We start from the raw sequence: 18,996 nt of genomic DNA, 5'->3' as shown, positions 1-18,996 counted from the left end.
TGTTGCGACAGATCCGTAAGCACATGTCTATATTCTGACCCTTGTTCCCGTTTATCCTCTCACATTCAATGATCGGTTTAATATGAGAAAATCATTTGATTGGTTAGATATTAGATTTTATGACATTATCTCTCTCTTGGAATCATAATCATCTTCGACTATGAGGTAGAAGAGATAAAGTCTTAGTCATTATTAGTCTACGTTTCTTAGCGGGTAGAGGATCCCTTTTCACCCTACGACATCATTCTAGAACGGATAACTAGTCCATTTGGTGCTTGGGAGACGTAATTGCCCCAAGCATGTGTGCTCTTTAGTTCATATCATACTCCCAAAGTAGAGTGACAAATTCTACTTGGTGTTTGAGTGACGTCGTTATCACAAACATGATTCTAAGCATGCATACTATTTAAATTTGTGCACAAAAGAGGATCAGTCTTATAAGACAAAAACATTGTTCATTTAGAAAGCACTTACATTTGCTTATCTAGTGTAGCATTGTAAGCATTGACAAGGTTCATACTACCCTTAAGTTGTATTCCTTGCATCCATCTAGCATCGTCAAAAGGATAATTTTTGAACTTAATAAGATACCGTTGGATAATCTCACCATGCCGTAGTACCTTGTCTTCATGCCGAAGGATAGCTTTGGGTTGTAGCACCTCTTCTTGATCTTCGATTTCAGGAGGGTCTTCAATAATTTGTTCACTTGGTGGCTCTCCTTTGCAGGGCATAAGTAGGCTCGCATGAAAAGCATTGTGTATGAGCCAAATGGTTGGGCAACTTGAGTTGATGAGCCACTTGATTGATTGACCTCAAAAATTGAAAAGCACCATAGTATCTTTTTGCTAGTTTAGTATAATACTTTTGATGGCCCATATGATTTTTGCTCGTTGTTTGCCTCAATCGAGCCTCGAGAAATTGGCCTCAAAAATTGAAAAGGACCATAGTATCTTTTTGCTATTTTAAGTAAGACCCAATCATTTTCTTTGAACGTTAAGGCCTTTCTGTGCTTATTAGCAGCAACCTTTTGCCTTTGTTCAGAAAAGGATATAGCCTCCTTAATCTTTTGAAAAGATTCTTGCAGGTCACGGTTATACTCATCAGCAGTGAAGATCTTCCCATGTACTTTAAGTAGGAAGAGACTTTTAGATCTTCCCTCTATGATCTCAAAAGGTGCTTTTCCCGTAGTAGTATGGACATTATTATTGTACGCATACTCTACAAGGGGTAAGTACTTCTCTCATTGTGATCGTTGAGCTACTTTTGTAACATAAGTTTTTAGTAGATCGAGTATCGTAAGATTGGCTATCTCACTTTGGCCATCCATTTGTGGGTGATAGGCCGAAGAGAAATTAGATCTTGTACCTATATTTTCAAAGAGACCTTTTTCAGAAACTACTGGTCATTCTAGGATCTCTTTCTGACACGATGGACGTTGGTCATCCATGGTGTTTGAAAATCTAAGATAAGAAGAGGGTTGCCATTTGGTGTGCCTTAATAGTCATTTTGACAGGTTTAAAGTGTGCTTGCTTTCTAAACCTGTCGACTATTGTCCATATTCCTGTACTTCAATGGAGAGACTTGGGTAATCCAAAGATAAAATTCATGGATATACTCTCCCATTATGAATTAGGGATTGGCAATGGCTGGAGTAATCCAAGTTGCTTCCCTCTATCATACTTGGTCTTTTGGCATACCACACATTTTGAAACATACTCTTGTATGTCCACTTTCATGGTAGGCCAATAAAAGTACGTCTCTACTCCTCGAAGAGTATGTTGAATGCCTCTATGCCCATCATAGGGAGGAGCATGGGATTCATACATGACTTTCTCACGAAGGGAGTGGGTAACACATAGCCTATTGCCGTGGAGAAGATAACCATTCTGCAACGTGAATGGTTCCTCTTTCTTCCCCAAAGTAAGGACCGATAGTATGTCTTTACAGTCAAGGTCTATAGCATACTCATCTATCATAGAAGATAGATCATTGTGAGTTGCTATCGATACAACATTAACTTTTGGTCGTCGTGATAGTGAATTGGCCACTTGATTGTGCTTACCAACAATGTGAGCAATATGAAAATTAAATTGCAAAAGAAAATTTGCCCACCTCATTTATTTGTCGAAAAGTTTTTTTTGCGTCATGAAGTACTTGAGACTTTGATGGTCTGTTTGTAAAATGAATGGAATCCCCAATAAATAGTGCTTCCATGTGTCTAGGGCATGTAGAACAGCTAAAAGTTCTTTCTCATAAATGCCCAAGACCCGTTCATCCATATTGAGCCTTCGGTTCTCATATGCTATGGCATGCACTTCTTGAATCAAGACTCCTCCAAGACAATCACCACAAGCATCACAATGGACCTCAAATGGCTTTGAGAGATTAGAAAGCATGAGGACTGGTTGAGAGGTAAGCTTCTCTTTGAGCTTGTCAAAAGCATTTTGCTACTTGAGAATCCATGAATACCTAACGTTCTTCTTTGTTAAGTCATGTAATGGTCCTCCTATTTGAGAAAATTTTGCTATGAAGCGTCTATAGTATGCACACATACCAATAAATCTTCTTAGCTCATGTAGATTCCTTGGATTAGGCCATGCTTTTATTACCTCTAACTTCGATGGATCCATACAGATACCATCTTGAGAGATAATATGACCTAAGTTTTGAATATCTGGAAGAAAAAATTCGCTTTTCTTTTGGTTGAGAAAAAGCTTGTTCTCCCTCAATGCTTGAAAAATCACTTGGATATGTTGCTTGTGTTCCTCCAAGGACTTGGAGTAGATGATGATATCATCAAAGAACACTCCACCAGTGAATTTGTAGTAGGGTCTAAAAACTTTCTCCATTAATCGATTGAACGTGGTTGGTGCATTAGTCAAGCCAAAAGGCATGACTATATATTCATAAAGGCCAAATGTTGTACAAAACGCGGTCTTTAGGATATCTTCATTCCCTATCCTTATTTGATGGTAGCCACATTTAAGATCAATCATACTGAAGTAGGTAGAGCCTTGTAGCTTATCAAACATATCTTCTAACCGAGGTACGAGAAATCTGTTTTTGATAGTGATATGGTTTAGTGCACAATAGTCCACACACATGTGGTATGTACCATCTTTCTTTTGCACTAAAAAGACTGGAGAACAAAAGAGAGAGGAGCTACGCCTCACCATCCCTTTGTCTACCAATTCTTGTACTTACCTCATAATCTTCTCTTGTTGAGCTTGGGAAACTCGATAAGGAGGCTTGTTAGGCAGTGAGATTCCTGATAGGAGCTCAATTTGATGGTCATCATCCGCTCGTTTTGGAGGTAAGTCCATAGGGATATCATCGATGAACACATCTTGGAATCCTTTTAGAGAGTTAGACAAGTCTAACTCTTCTTGATTCCTACCATTTACATTTGATGAAACATTAGGACCTTTTAGGGACTCTTTGACAAAAATCATGTAAGCAGAAACTGAGCTCTTCATTGATTTATCAAGAGCAAGAGGATTTACAAGTGGTATAGTACGACCAGACTCATTAGCATCTATCTATATATTCTTTCCCCTGTAGGTGAAGTAGATTCTTCTTTCAGGGAACTTCTGCTGGCAGCCATGCGGTTGAACCATGGTGCCACTAGGATAGCATCCTCATGTTGGAGAGGAGTGATAAAGAAGTCTTCTTTGCCGACATAGCTTTGAACATGAAGTCTCAACTTCCCAATCAAGGGAGTAATGGAGGCTTGCTATCCCTTGAAAGCGACGTCGGCAATTGCAACATCTCCCATCTCAAAATCTTGAATGCCCAACTTGGTGGCCAACTCCATTGATATGAAGTTGTGAGTAGAGCCAGGGTCAAACAAGATGAAGGAATCATGTTCCCTTACCTTTCTCCAAGCATAGGTGAGAGGTGATCCTTTGCAATGAGCATCCTCTTTTGGAGCTTCGATAGTGGAAGCTCTAGGAGTCTCATTTCGAGCATTTTTTTTGGGGCATGAACGATAACCATGTCCTTGCTCCCCACACTTAAAATATTTGTGTTCCTTGTGAAAAGTTTCAAGCTCTTCAGGAGAGAGTTTATTTTTAACTTTGTTAACTGTGTTCTCCTTGGACCGATTGTTGTTGTTGTTGTTGTTGGAATGGCCTTGGGAAGAATTTTGGGCATTGGTTTTTCCCTTTGCATCACTTTTGTCTTTATTTTCCATGGGCTTGACATTCCGTCTAGCCCCATGTTGGAAATTGATACGCGAAGAAACCATGGTGTGGTGGATTACTTCGATGATAGAACCAAGCCGTTTGAGAGTTGACATTCTCGGCCATCTCTTCAGTTAATCCTGCACATAATTGTTGATTTTGCTCGGCAAAGTCTATCTTTTGAAAGACAGTAGCCTTGAGAGGTAAATCCCAAAACTTGTCCACATATTTATGGATAGACTAATGAGAGAGAAGTTTCAAACTCCGCCATTCGGTGAGCACTTTGTCCTTTTCATCGCTTGTAAGGAATTGCTTCATGATGGAAACTCGTAGAGTTTTCCATGTCTTTGGGGCTTCCCCATTGCCATGAAGGCTAGCCCTCCATGGACGAGCCGATTTTTGGAAGTGCATAGCTAAATGGTGTAGCTTGGAGGACTCCATGAAGCCCTTGTCTCCAAAGGCCGCATCAAATTACTGGATGAAAGCTAATACTTTGTCGGTGGCACCAAAGGTGCCATCATAGGTGAGAAAAGAGATACACTTTCCTCCCTCTTTGAACTTCTTGAGCTTTTGGGAACTTCGCCATGCAGGGTAAGATTTGCGAGATGTCCTCCCCTCTTGTATTCTCTAGGAGAATAGCGACAGCTTTTGTCGGAAGAGGAGGAAGGTGAAGATGAAGGAGAAGAGGGTGACCTCTTTCTTGCCCTTTTCTTCCTTTGATTCCTCTCTTCCCTTTTGGAATGACGAAGAGAAGGACTATGGGTTAACCGTTTCCTCTTGGCAGGAGTTGGCGATCGTTTAGTTCGCCGTTTTCGTGGAGCCACATCTTCGAAGGAACTTAGGGACTCATTACTTTCTTGTTCTTTGAATTCGTCGTCTCGTATGGGAGAGAGTATTCTTTTGGGGGTCTCATCAAGAGGCCTCCTAAGCTCTCTCTCCTCTTGGAGAGGAAGGGAAATCCCATAAGCACGAAGTTGTTGAGTAACTTCGGCTTGCAAAGTAGGGTTGCCCATAGATTGATGCAACCTAGTAACAAGGTAATTGATAAACATTGGGGCATCATCATTAGCACCTTCATGTGCAAAATCAAAGTTATCAATGTTCATTCTACTCTCTTGGTTATTGTCAACCATGTTAATTATACTTATGTGTTTACTTAGTGTATTCTTTGGCAATTCAAAACCTTAGTTGCTACTCCTGTTAGCCTTCAAAAATAAGCACTTAAGTATCTACATTCTCGGCTCAAATTGGTTAATTATAGAGAGTAGTGGGGTGGGTCTAGCATATAAAAATTGTTGAGGGATAGCTCCTTTTGGTCTTCTTATGGCTCAATAATGGTAAATCCACAGGTAAGTCTAAAAAGACCCCATTATTAAGACCAAAGCTCCCAAGGTGTGCACCATATCTCACATAGTGGGATCAACAAAACCGATAATAGATCCCAGTCCCACTTACCCTAATATAATTAACAAAATCAACCATTAATAGGCTACTTAAGGACCTCTCTTCTTAAGCAAGAAAAGAGAAACCAAATGCTCTCATACCAATGTAATGGAAATGGCCTATGAACTTTGAGAACTTTGTGAGACAAGTCCAGGGTTTTCATTGGCGTGTTGTAGCAGTGTTGCCGCCTGCCGAGAGAGAGAGAGAGAGAGAGAGAGAGAGAGAGAGAGAGAGAGAGAGAGAGCATGAGAGAGCTTAGCTACCTGCTGATGATTATCACTCACAAAAAATAGGGAGGCAAGGGGTGTTGGGGTGCATACTGCACAGGAATGTGCTCGTGGCCTCCCAAAATGTATCTCTTCCTTAGAGTAGAATAGACATTTTGAATTAGCAACAATGCCCAAAAAAAAACCTTCACTCTATTGGTAGCACCAAGCAAACACAATGTAAGAGAGTGAGAAGAAGAGAGGCGTGCAGAGCAAGAAGATAAACGAGAGATCGAGAGAGAAGACCTCGATACAATGAAAAAAAGCAATGCTATATTCAAATTTATTCAAAGCCTTACAATACACAGATCTCTTTTAGGCTCACAATAGCCATACAAAATTCAGTGAACTGATTTATCATGCATGCCATGGGGCATGTTTCCACAGGCTTGAAGCCCATTTAGGGCTTGAAACCCAACACACAACATGGTCAAGACACCATGTCTCCAAGCATTGAAGGTGCTACAATAGCCCAAGTTAAGTGCCACAAGCAAGCATGACTAGGAATAAAAATAGCCTTTCATGAGGGAACCCAAGGTGTTTCCTTTTGCTTTCAACTGAGCATTGACAAGAGTCTTGATGATGCATCAATCCTGTAGTGGTCAATCCACCATGTCCTTGCTAATTGGTAGTTTCAACGGGGGATAGGCGTAGGGAGGTTGGTTTTGGCTCAGTAGCAGGATGATTTTAGCTCCTGCATATGTTGATCCCACCCATGCAAAACCGTACAAAGAGAAGGTGTGCTGAAGGGTGTGGGTGACATCAATTGGCCCAATCAACATACCTCTTCTCCAAATGGAAAGCACTACTTACCCAACATCATCTTCACAAACTCCTCATAGTTGGTCTGACTATCCCCATCGACATCAGCCTCTCTAATAATCTTGTCGACCTCATCATCACTTAGCTTCTCCTCAAGGTTGGTCATAACATGGTCCAGCTCAGGAGCTGAAATAAACCCATTCGATCCTTGTCAAACACATGAAAATCATCCTTGAGCTCTTCCTCAGAGTCTGCATACTTCATTTTGCGGGCCATGAGGTTGAGAAACTCAGCAAAATGAATGGTTCCCTTTCCATCTGCATCAACCTCGTTAATTACGTCCTGCAGCTATGCTTCAGTGGGGTTTTTCCCCAATGATCTCATAACTGTACCTAGCTCCATTGTGGCGATGCAACTATCGATCTTTGTTGAAGAGGCTAAAAGCTTCTTTGAGCTTAGAAATGTGGTCACTAGGAGCTACTCCACCATCTTTGGCTTCCTGAGTTTCAGAGCCTCCTTGCAACCGCGTGCCGAAGTAGAATAGAGTGTATACTGTGTGAGCTTAGAGGTCAACGGAGGAGCCTCTCTCTCTCTCTCTCTCTCTCTCTCTCTCGCAAGTACTTGCCATCGACTGCTCAGGCATAGACTTGCCACTAACAAAGGGCATGAAGGACTCTCTCTCTCTCTCTCTCTCTCTCTCTCTCTCTCTCTCTCTCTCTCTCATCGGAGCTGCCCCTTCACCTCCCAAGCCTAGTGTCTCTTCAGCTTGCCGACCATCACCTCCTCACTGGTAGGCATTCACCTCACTGTTCATCGAGTCACCACCATGCCTCGGGGGGCACATCACCATATAGAGATCTTGCATAGCACGTGCATTCAAGAGATATTTATAAAACTCTTTACTCTACATTTTTTGATGTAACCACTTCTGTACCAATTTTCTTAATAAAAAGACCCCTTATGTACTAAAATTTTCTTTAAAAATAAATAAATTAAAACACCTTATGTATGTATATTTTATGCAAGTTCACAAGAGAAATTAACACCTTCTGTTCAACTCACGTGCTATTGTACATATTTTTGAGTGAACCTCCTTCCCCCCCCACCTGAGCACCACGCTCCCTAGCTGCAGCACACTTGAAAAGGCTTCTCCATAATATGGTAAATAGATGTAGGTGCAGAAAAAACGAAGGCACAAATTTGAAAATTTGGAGAGAGCCTGTGAATGATGGAAGTTGGAATGCTCAGAATGCATGTATTTGTGTGTGTATATATTAAATAAATAAATAAATAAGTATTTTATATATATATATATATATATATATATATATATATAGAGAGAGAGAGAGAGAGAGAGAGAGAGAGAGAGAGAGATTGACCTTTTCACCATCTAGCTACTAACTCCAGCTCAACATACTGAGCTTACGTTAAGATCTTTTTTTTTTTTTTTTGTCAAAGATGCTTTTCTTTATCTCCAAAAAACGGTGCCATTTCTCCACATGAAAAAGTTATGAGACACGATCGTGAATGGACATTTCTGACGTAATGAAATATTGTAGGCCAAGGCCGATAGGGAGTCCATTATTGATATGCATACGAAAAAGGTTGAAGAGCTGCAGATCGCACTCTTGGAGTGTGCCATGGAGTATGAGGTCAAGGTCATATATTCGTTCCTGGCTTGAGTCTACCCTCCAACGCGCTCAACATTGAGAAATGTGTTTTTTGACCTTGCAGATTGTAGAGATGAAAATGCAAATGCTGCACTCGAAGTCCGAACATAGGCAGAAGGAAGGTGACAACTCTCATGTAAAGCTAGGACCAGAGTCAACATTGTTGCGGGTACATATTAAGTTTGGAAGAGGCTTGCAGAATATTTTAGTGTTGTCAAACAACGAGTCCCAATTAAAGTTTTGAAGTACATATCATCTTTGATTGCAGGAGTTTCATCAACTACATTCAGCAAGAAGCTGCTCTCAAGCTATCAAAACGGATGGCCAACGAGTTGAACACATGAGGAAGCAACTTAGCAAGCTACAACGTGAGAAATTAGCTTTAGCACGTGAACTCAATCATTTGAAGAAAAGGGAAAGGTAATAAATGAATGTTAGAAATATTTTACACTTGAGAGATTTGGTGCATACTTACTCCAAATAGAGCGTTTTTTCAACCTTTGACTCACAAACATAGCAAAATGGTTATTTATGTGGATTTCTAAGTGGGCTCGCCCATAGGCCCCTCTGAAGGTGCTTTTAAAAGACCCTTCTAGTGTGAAAGGTTAGCCCCCTACACCTCCTAGCTTGCCATTAAATGCAGCACATGATATAAAGTACTCTATAACCTCTACCACCTTCTTCTATCTACTTGGCACAGTAAGAACCACTGCCGAATGATCTAAAAAAGTAGTCCCTGCCAAATGCAAACTGATCCTCCCATGTCACAGAGGTGGTCACTAGTGTAAAAACGATCTATCCTAGATAGATTCACGCCCCCTACTCTGTGGTCAGATCGAGAGAAAGAGGCTATCTAGGGGCCGTACAAAGCCTGCATGTTGCCATACATTCGAGATCCTCAAAGTCACAAATAGGTGCTCCTAAGCAGGTGAACAGTAGCATGGTTGCCCTCAATCCTATCTGAAAGGTCCTCTAGCATGTTGAGTCCCTCCCCAATGCACCACTAATTTGCATGAGGCAAGGACTCCGCAATATGTGACCAAAACTAAGCCCGCGCACTCGCATGATTGGACGCCTAAACGTTCAAGCAGTCCACAAGGCTACCTTGAAACCACATGATAACCCATTGGGCCCTACCTAGCACAATAATACCTTTGCCCACAATAGCTTGCTGCCACGAGTCCGCAATAGTCATACCTGCACCTTTTTGAATGCCGCCAGGCCCAAAAGCAGCGGACCAAAATGTCTCATATCGGCCTCCCAGAACGTATCCACAATGCTAAGTGTGGCTCTCTACTCCCGTAACATAAGAATATCAATAGGTCCACCCACAAGGCATCTTGATTCTCTAGAGCTCCTGTCTCAACTGACCCCGATGGCCCACAAACTGTGAGCCTTCAAGGCGCTGGATATTCCATGAGATAATCCTCATGGGGTCAGTGAGAGAAAACCGATGTTGCTAAGCAGCCAAAGCGAGCAATCTTCGAGACCGGTTTGGATGGGGAATAATCCTCATCCGAATGACCCCCAGACAAACGAGTCTGCATCACATGCCCCACAATGGCCCAAGATGATTGTGTAGTTCTCTGAGCCACATCCTCTGCCCAAGAGTCCTCATGAGTGTATACATAGCAAGGGGCAAACTGGCATCTGCAAAAAAGTGAACAATAATGTGTTTGTAGCCTATGGCATCATGCAACGTCATTGTGAACTTGGCCAGTGGCCATAAGATCTGCACCAAATCAATGATTTCGAGGTCCCTCGTGTGATGGGAGAACTCAATGTCACAAAGTGATGACGTGGCTATCGATAGCAGAAACCCTAAAATTCATGCAAACCCTAATTTTTGCATTGCTAGCTACATTGCCGATAAATCATGGTCTAAGATCCGAATGAATGTTGAATGTCATGTGATGTCCTGTGATGTCGTGTGATGTGACTGTCGATTTGGTACATGTGCTAGATGTGTGTCCCTAGTACGTAGGTACTAACAATCAGTGTCTGCTAAGACGGTTTATGGCTTTTGTCGGTTTCACAGGCGTAATCGCGGTTGATTACAATGCTTTCAAGAGGGGGGTATGTCACAAAGTGATGACGTAGCTACCGACAACAAAAACCCTAATTTTTGCCAAAAACCCTAAAATTCTTGCAAACCCTAATTTTTGCCAAAAACCCTAATTTCCAGAAATCGCGGAGGTTGAAAAAAAAGTTTTTTTTTTTTTGGTTTTTTTTGAACGACGCAAATCCCTGCTTTTTGGCTTTGCAAGGAAATTGGAAGAGAGAATATGCTTTATTTTTACTCTCATTGAGAGAGAGAGAGAATCTGCTTTTGCTTTCAAGCTTTTAGGGCTCTGCTTTTGGACATCCCTTGTAACATTTAAATATGCGGTGAGGGCCTCACTTCTCAGAGCATCTGGATGCAGAGTCTGAGAGTGAAACCCTAACCGCTCTTTGTACTTTGACAATTGATTTAATACATAAAGAAATACCGAAAGGGGCGCCAGTCTTTGGGGCCAATATCTCTAGGCACAGAACTCCGCTGGGCCAGTGCAAGTCTATTATGATCTGTGAATTGTTTTGAAGTGGTTATTTGGTGCTGTTGCGATTGATTCTTGACTTGGAGTGTTCAAGTCTGTTACACTCAAGGGCCCCAGTCTGGAGCCAACTAAATGTCGAATCCAGGGTCCAATCCTGTTGGTCCCGACCACAAAGTGGAAGAGAGTATTTTACTAGAGTCTAGGGCATCTGGACTGCGTGCCGCAAGAATTAGGACATGAATCTGAAAGCAAGCCGCCTCTAAGTCAGCATGGAAGAAAACGAGTGAAGGCGTAGTTGAAGAGGTCCCACCATCTGCTGATGTTGAAACTGGAGAGGCCCCTTGGAGTAGCCCCAAAGGCCGAGGTCTCAACTAGGAGGGGAGGTCGAAGGAAGAGCTGCCTCTCTCGAACCAGCCTACTTGGGGGATGCGAGTGTGGGGAAACAAGGGGAGGGTGGGGGTGGGCGTGGGCTGGAGGAGAGGCTAGGGGGGGAGGGTGGAAGGGATGGGGTTAGATCCTCCTGCCTAGAAGAGGTGGAGGTGAGGGGTCTGGGGCCGTCTCTTGTTGCAAAGGTCTGAAGCGGTTTCCCGTAGGAATCCACTCCTGGCGAGGAACAGTGGGACGACCCCCAGTCGAGGTGCTTGGCCCTGTCCATGGCGGCCATGGGCTTGGTGCCATCCCTCCTCAGTCTGGCAATTTGTCGGTGCTGAAGTTGAATCTCTGTGGGTCTCCGAAGCCCCGGTAGGGGGGACCTCAGAACTCGAAGAAGGGCCAGTCCTAGGGGCTTGTGGTTGTGGAGTTGACCGACCTCTCTTATGTGGACAGTGTCACAAAGTTATGACGTGGCTGCCCGCTCTGCAGAAAACCCTAACCCTAAAATAAAAAAACCCTAAAATCAAAAAACCCTAAAATAAAAAAACCTAACCCTAACCCTAACCCTAACTTACTGGCTGCTGCGGACAGGAATGCTGATGTGGTTGCCGTACCGGAAATTATTGAAAAGATGACACGTGGCAGGGCTGTACGGACCTCGTGATTTGCGGCTAGATTTACGGCATGTTGATTTTTCTTTTGGCTACGCCAGAGAGAGAAAGCTGGAGCTTTTTGAATTGCTTTATTTCCACATTAAGCAAGAGAAAGAGAGAGAAAGAACTTTTGCTTTATTTGACAAGCTTTTGAGCTTTTGATTTTCAGCTTTTGGGGCTCTGCTTTTGGCAACCCTTGTATCTTTAAATACGTGGGTAGGCCACTCACAACTTTGAGCATCTGGATACAGAGTCTGAGTGTGAGTGCCTGCCCGCACTCTTGTACTTTGAACTCAAGTTAATACAAAAAGAAATACCGAAAGGGGCGCGCGTCTTTGGGGCCAATATCTCTATGCACTGAACTTCGCCGGGCCAGTTTTGAATCAATTTTGAACTGTGAATTGTTTTTGAAGTGGTTATTTGGTGCTGTCGCGGTAGATTCTTGACTTGGAGTGTCCAAGTTTGTTACAGTGGTATCAGAGCACGGCCGATTTCTCTTCTACGGGAAATCCGATCCCAATTTTTTTCTCCGCGGCACCTATGGCTTCACGCAAGGATCAATCGACTCCCACTGCATCCGGAGATGCGGCAAGGGTTCACAACGAAGATTCTGGCAAGGAGAATGCTGCCTCTGGCCTACTTAGGCGGAGCGTTGAGAGATGGAGCGTCGTTAATTGATCGGCGATGCAACAAAGATGATGCTTAATTTTGCGAAGGACCCAAAATTTGCAAATTATATGAGCGAGACTTCTTTTCAAGAAGTGCATGCGTAGTGGCAGAAAACCACAACACCACCCCCAAAACCCGCTCTCAAGAAACCTTCTGCTCATAAGAAATATTCAGAGAAGGAATTAGAAGATGTGGTTGATGCACGGATTGCTCAGCTTTTTGACGCACAAAACAAAGCTAAAAAGCACGGCAAAAAGTAGAAGAAAGGCACTGACTTCCCGGGTTATTTGGGTCGTCAATCGACATTTGAAAAGGCAAAGAAACAGAAGAAGCGTGTTCGATTTGAAGAAGTACCGAGTTCTTCTTCTTCTGACAGTTCTTCTAGCTCATCTGACTCGAGCGAAGAAGACCGCAAACGCAAAAAGCGAAGCAAGAAACAACACAACGCTTCGGAAAGGGCAAGAAAAAGGCAAAGAGGTCTAAATCTCGCCTAGTGAATGACAGTTCTACAGAGGACTCGTCTACTGACAGTTCAGACTCTGACGACAGTAACTTTTATGCAAAGAAGAAGAATTTTTATAAAGCCAACCAATATGACATTCTGGAAGATAAAAGCAAGAAGGTTCGAGAGTTTAAGGAAGGTGGACAGTCAATTAAATTTGACACGTTTTCGGGATATAGAGATGCTTCGAAGGCTTTGTCTTTTGTACAACAGTTTGACATCGCTTTTGCAAGAGGACGCTACTCAGAGCACTCTTAAGATTCGGAGAGCTGCCTCTTACTTTAAGGGGAATGCTCGAACTTGGTGGTCTATGCTTCTGTTAAACAAGACTGCGCGAGTTAAATGGCTGAAATTTAAGAAGCTTTTTATTTCTTCATTGGCTGACTCAAGAGTATGAACGCGATATACGAGCTGCTTGGAACCATCTTTGGATGACCAAGAAAGATACAGTGGACGCTTATTGCGAGAGATTCTGGAGCTCTTTTCTACCCGCCTCTTCATTCAAGAAGATCTCGTTCAGAGAACAGATTGAGCGGTTTACCTTGGGTCTACTTACAGAGATCTGAGATCAGTGCTTGGAAGAGAAGTCAACTTCTATTCAGGAGTTGATGAGTCATGCGAAACGGGGTATTGCCATTCACTCTGGCAGGCTGACCTACCCCACCGATGAGGTCATGACACAACGAGTCGAACAGACTTCACCAAATGAAAGTAGACAGAGAAAGAGCAACCCAGAAAAGAAGGATGCACGACCCAAGCTTACTTCTCAAGAGAGAGCTCGCTTCATCAGGGAGGGGAAGTGCTTCGGATGCGGGGAACCTGGACATATCTCCGCGAAGTGCCCTAAAAGGCACAGAAAGAAGAGAATGACAAGGACGACGAAAGGCTTGAGAGTTCGAGAGCAACAGAGGAACGTGGAAGAAAAGGCAAGATGAGAACTGGACTGGTTCTAGATTGTGTGGGTACCGATCCCAACACAATGGACGAGAGTACACAACTTTGCCGAGCTTAGGGCAAAGTGAAAGACCAAGAGGCCCTGATCTTCTTTGATGGAGGAGCCAAGGCCAACTTCATTTCACTGGAATTGGCGGTGCGGCTCGAGATCACTCCCGATTGGATGGGATCACTTGCGGAGGCTGTTCTAGCGGCACCCGGCAGGGACGTAGCCATTACACTTGTCATTGGCAAACTTCGGTTGCATTGTCAGGGGTATTTGGGGCATGAGGACTTTTACATAATGCCTTTGGAAGGTTGTGATATTCTCTTGGGAATTCCCTGGTACCACAAGAACAACGCCGTGGTCGACTATCAGGCGAGGAAAGCGACATTGACTACAGAGAAGGGCAGAACCATTGTACTTGACATTAAACTGAAGGGCGAGTCTGTCCGTCGGGAGACGTCTACAAGACAGCCTTTCGGACGACTTTTGGGTTATTTGAGTTTTTGGTGATGCCTTTTGGCTTAACCAATGCTCCTGCGACATTTAAACGGATGATTTTCGAGAGTACAAGCTATTTGTTGGCACTTTCGTTGATGATATTATTGTTTTCTCCAAGAATGAGGCAGAACAAAGAGATCATCTGCTTCAGGTCTTTCAGGCATTACAAGATCACAAGTTAGTGATTAATGCAAAGAAAAGTGAATTTTTCCTACCAGAGATACACTTTTTGGGACACATTGTCTCAGCAGGCGGGAGTGCAAATGGATCCGACCAAGAGAGAGACTCTCCGTGATTGGTGTAACAAACTGCTGGCGTATCAAAGCCTAAAGAATGGAGCGAACTTACAGATGTGGCTGAGGGGCCTAAACTGTCACAAAGTGATGACGTGGTTGCCCGAGAGCAAAAACCCTAACCCTAATTTTTTGCCAAAAACCCTAACTGTTGAAACCTTAATTTTGGAAACCCTAATCCTAAAACCTGCAAACCCTAATGCTATGCTCGGCTACGACCTTATGGAAGGAACCTAACCCTAATTTTTGATGCAGGTTTCAGGATGGAAAGTTAGTCGACTTTTCGAGCTCGACCGATGTCGAGATTGCTTTTCGAGTTTGACTTCTGTTTGAGAACTTTTTTGGTGATCTTGTTTGAAACGGATGGTATCTGTTCTGAACCTGTTTTGGTGCTGATTTGAATTGTTTGACTCTGGTTTAATACTGGTTCCATTGATTGGTGATTTTACTCCGGGTGGAGTAGTGAAAAATGATGTTTGAGAATTCTTGTTCATACTCATGGCCCGGACCCTTGTGGTTATTTGCGGGGGGAGTATTGAATGATTGAAAAGTGATGTTTTTACTCATGTCCCGAACCCTTGTGGTTATTTGCGGGGGGAGTATTGAATGATTGAAAAGTGCTGTTTTTTTTCTCATGTCCCGGACCCTTGTGGTTATTTACGTGGGGAGTATTGTTGTTGTTACTCATGGCCCAAACCTAGATGGTTATGTGGGAGGAGTATTAAGAAGTCTGAGCAGTGGTTACTCTCAGCACCTCCAAACGACGCAGGCTGCGGTCTGGGGGGCGTTTGGTTGTAAAAGGCCTCTATATCTCATGGCCCGGACCTTTTTAGGTTATTTGTGGGAGGAGTGATGAGGGAGTCGTTGAACAGCTCATGGCCCGGACTTGGATGGTTATTTGCGGAGGGAGTGTTCATCGGCGACTTTATGTTTCTATGTCTTGTAACATGCATATATGAGCATTTGTGTTGCATTGTGATGTGCCAACCACTGAATATTCCTAATTGGATGAGATTGCCCGGGTATGTAGTTTTTTAGTGCATCAACACACCCATGGAAGATCAATACGGTTTGGGGGTGATGACTAATTTTACTACGCCAGAATATCAAGAGTTCCGATATGGACGAAAGGAGAAGCTAACTCCTTGATCAAAAGAGCAGAAAGGAGAAGCTAACTCCTTGATCAAAACAGCCGAAAGGAGAAGCTAACTCCTTAATAAAAAGAGCAAACTGATTGTCCCTCGGAATGTCCCTCAGAAATTTTTGAGCTAACTTTGTTTTTCAGATATGTTTGTAATCGCGGACGATTACTCTCTTTCAAGAAGGGGAGATGTAACAAATGTTGACGTGTCAAAGCCTAAAGAATGGAGCCAACTTATAGATGTGGTCGAGGGGCCTAAACTGTCACAAAGTGATGATGTGGATGCTCGAGAGCAGAAACCCTAACCCTAATCTCTGTCAAAAACCCTAATTTTGGAGACCCTAACCCTAAAACTTGCAAACCCTAATTTTGGAAACCCTAACCCTAAAACCTGCAAACCCTAATTTTGGAAACCCTAACCCTAAAACCTGCAAATCCTAATTCTGGAAACCCTAACCCTAAAACCTGCAAACCCTAATTCTGCTCCAAAAAAACCTAAAACTGCAAAAATCCTAACCCTAATCTTGCTGATTTCTGAAAATTGTGCTTGCTGATGACATGGCAGGCTGTACGGATTTCCATGATTTACGTTGGCAGCTTTTTGTCTTTGCTTTTGGACCAGAAGCTTTTGAGTTTTAAAGGCTTTTTACTGTAATTGCTTTTCAGGCCAAGGGCCTATAAATATGAGGCTAGGGCTCATTCTCTGGCATGCTTCCTAGAGAAGGTGCAGAGTTTGGAGTACCGACTTGTACTGAATTGATGCAATATAAAGAAATACCGAAAAGGGCGCCAAGGTTTGGGGCCAATACTCTCTGGGGTGGAATTCCGCCACTCCGTGTCGCGTGTCGTCTCTCTCTCTCTCTCTCTCTCTCTCTTTCAGTTCAGTTGTTATTGAAGTGCTAAAGGTCTGTTCAGTCTTTTCTTTTCTATTGGCACGTGGTGCTCGCCTTGTGACAATTGGCCCGATTTGAAGAATGTCCATGAAGTTAGAAGCTTCTTGGGACTGTGTTCGTACTACAGGCGGTTCATTCGAAAGTTTGCAGAGGTTGCTTCCCCTTTGCATATCTTGACACAGAAAGGAGTCCCTTTCTCGTGGGGACCCATAGAGGTGACTGCCTTTCAGACTTTGAAAGAGAAATTGACTACGGGACCAATTTTGACTTTGCCGGACTTGCAGAAGTCATTTGAAGTATATTGTGATGCTTGTGGACGTAGTCTGGGTGTGGTCTTAATGCAAGAAGGCCATGTCATTGCTTACGAGAGCCGATTGTTCTCAAGGCCAGAGATGACAGCACAGATTTATGAGAAAGAGCTTTTGGCGGTTATCCATGCTCTTACTCAGTGGCGGCATTACCTACTCGGAGCAGATTTTACTGTCTTTACAGACTATCAGAGTTTGCGCTACTTCTTGTCACAGAAGCAGCTATCGGAAAAGCAGATGCAGTGGGCGAACATCTTGTTGCAGTTTCACTTCCAGATTGTCCATGTTCAGGGACAGAAGAATGTGGTGGCAGATGCTTTGTCTCGGAAGCCGTTGGTTCTGGCTATTTCCGCGATACATCATGGGAGCTTCGAGGATATGGTCGACCAGTATGCCACAGATACAGATTTTGCAGACGTTTTCACACGGATACGGGATGGGGAGACAATAGCGGGATATTCCATTCGGGATGGCTACTTGATGAGAAAAACCATGTTGTGCGTTACACAGCCGTTGAGGGAAAAGGTTATGACTGAATGCCACTGTCCACCTTCTACGTGTCATCGTGGCATTGCTACCACCATGAAAGGGGTAGAAAGATACTTCTTTTGGCCGAGACTCAAGAGGTATGTGGAAGAGTTTGTGCGCAGTTGCTTGGTATGCCAGAAGGTCAAGTTTGACAGGCATAAAGCACAGGGATTGTTACATCCTTTGTCCATACCCACCCGCCCTTGGGAAAGTATTGCAATGGATTTCATTTTTGATCTCTCGAGAACATAGAGTGGTCACGATGGTATCTGGACTGTTATTGACAGATTTAGCAAGCAGACTCATTTCATTCAGTGAAGAAAATAGTCAAGCCAGATCACTTAGCGAGACTGTTTGTGGCCCAGATCTTCAGATTACATGGCATGTGAAACCGGCCCGTAGGGCGGTAGGCGTTGGCTTTCACCCGAAATTCTTTACTTTAGACGCACACACAGAGCCCTTTGCAAAGGAGACCTGTAACGGGAATTAGCACTTAATCATACACACGACTCGGAAGCTAGAATGCTCCGAGCAGACGCCGACAACCTGTAGGCCCCAAAATTGGCGCCCCTTTAGGTATTTCTTTATTCTTTAGGAGGCTAAAGTACAAAGAAGAGTCTTGGGAATCCTTTGACTGTATCCCACTAGATACCGCCTGTTTTGGCCAAATTTCGGCAGCATAACAGCCCCAAAACTTGCGCGAAACCAAATTCTCTGCCGGAACTCGCTTCTATTGGCGTATACCCTCTGATTCCTGCCCAAAAACAGCAAATTCAGCACGCTGTATTTACTGGTTTTTGCCTTGTTTTCAGCCCCAAACAGTCCCCTAACTGTCCTCTGCCAGTGGGGCACGATTCCCAATGGTCCTGGCGTCTGTATGGCTGAAAAACAGTAAAATTACAGCGCATACACAACGCTGATTTTGCACCTGTACGGTTAGGTTATGACCCTCACCAGTGCCTGCTTTGGAGTAGCAGCTATCTACCCCTGTTCGGGCTCAAGGAGGCTCTCGCCTCTGCACAAAAGCATGAACCCACACAACTGTACATCAGTCAAATGAGTAGCCCTCTTGTGGGGCATTACATAACTGCACGTAGGGGAGAGAGAGAGCAGTGTGTAGTGTGCAGGGCATCACTCCTAGCACCACACTGTACATGAGAGGGAAAGGAAGCACTCCATAGCTCTTAACTTGTGACAAATGCTGAAATGAGGCCTCTGTAAAATTCCCTCCCGCATAAGCTGTGTCAAACTGCTGGAGGAAAGTGAGGGCCTTTGTCTTATCCTCGAAACCACTGAAGGTACTGAACTTTACCGCTGCACCACCTTCTTTGTAAGCCTTC

At 43.6% G+C, this 18,996-nt stretch overlaps 1 protein-coding gene and 1 pseudogene across 3 annotated transcripts in view; one reads left to right on the top strand and one right to left on the bottom strand.

The window, feature by feature from the left end:
- Nucleotides 1-6,695: 6,695 nt before the first annotated feature.
- LOC147449892 (calmodulin-6-like) lies at nucleotides 6,696-7,054 on the bottom strand (annotated as a pseudogene).
- Nucleotides 7,055-8,157: 1,103 nt separating this feature from the next.
- LOC147449891 (uncharacterized) overlaps nucleotides 8,158-18,996 on the top strand; it is a 118,330-nt gene continuing 107,491 nt past the window's right edge. Inside the window, exons 1-3 of one of the 3 annotated variants that reach the window (XM_086522724.1) lie at nucleotides 8,158-8,310; nucleotides 8,387-8,491; nucleotides 8,591-8,742. In XM_086522724.1, coding sequence (XP_086378850.1) covers nucleotides 8,242-8,310; nucleotides 8,387-8,491; nucleotides 8,591-8,742 — 326 coding nt within the window. In that variant the 5' untranslated portion in view covers nucleotides 8,158-8,241. The remainder of the gene's footprint in view (nucleotides 8,311-8,386; nucleotides 8,492-8,590; nucleotides 8,743-18,996) is intronic. The other 2 variants (XM_086522722.1, XM_086522723.1) reach the window with 2 other exon arrangements.

This window comes from Adiantum capillus-veneris, chromosome 10 (assembly GCF_014529385.1).
Source record: "Adiantum capillus-veneris isolate H3 chromosome 10, ASM1452938v2, whole genome shotgun sequence".
NCBI lineage: Eukaryota > Viridiplantae > Streptophyta > Polypodiopsida > Polypodiales > Pteridaceae > Adiantum > Adiantum capillus-veneris.
The sequence above is the reverse complement of the archived record's forward strand: the minus strand, read 5'-3'. Positions and strand labels throughout refer to the sequence as shown.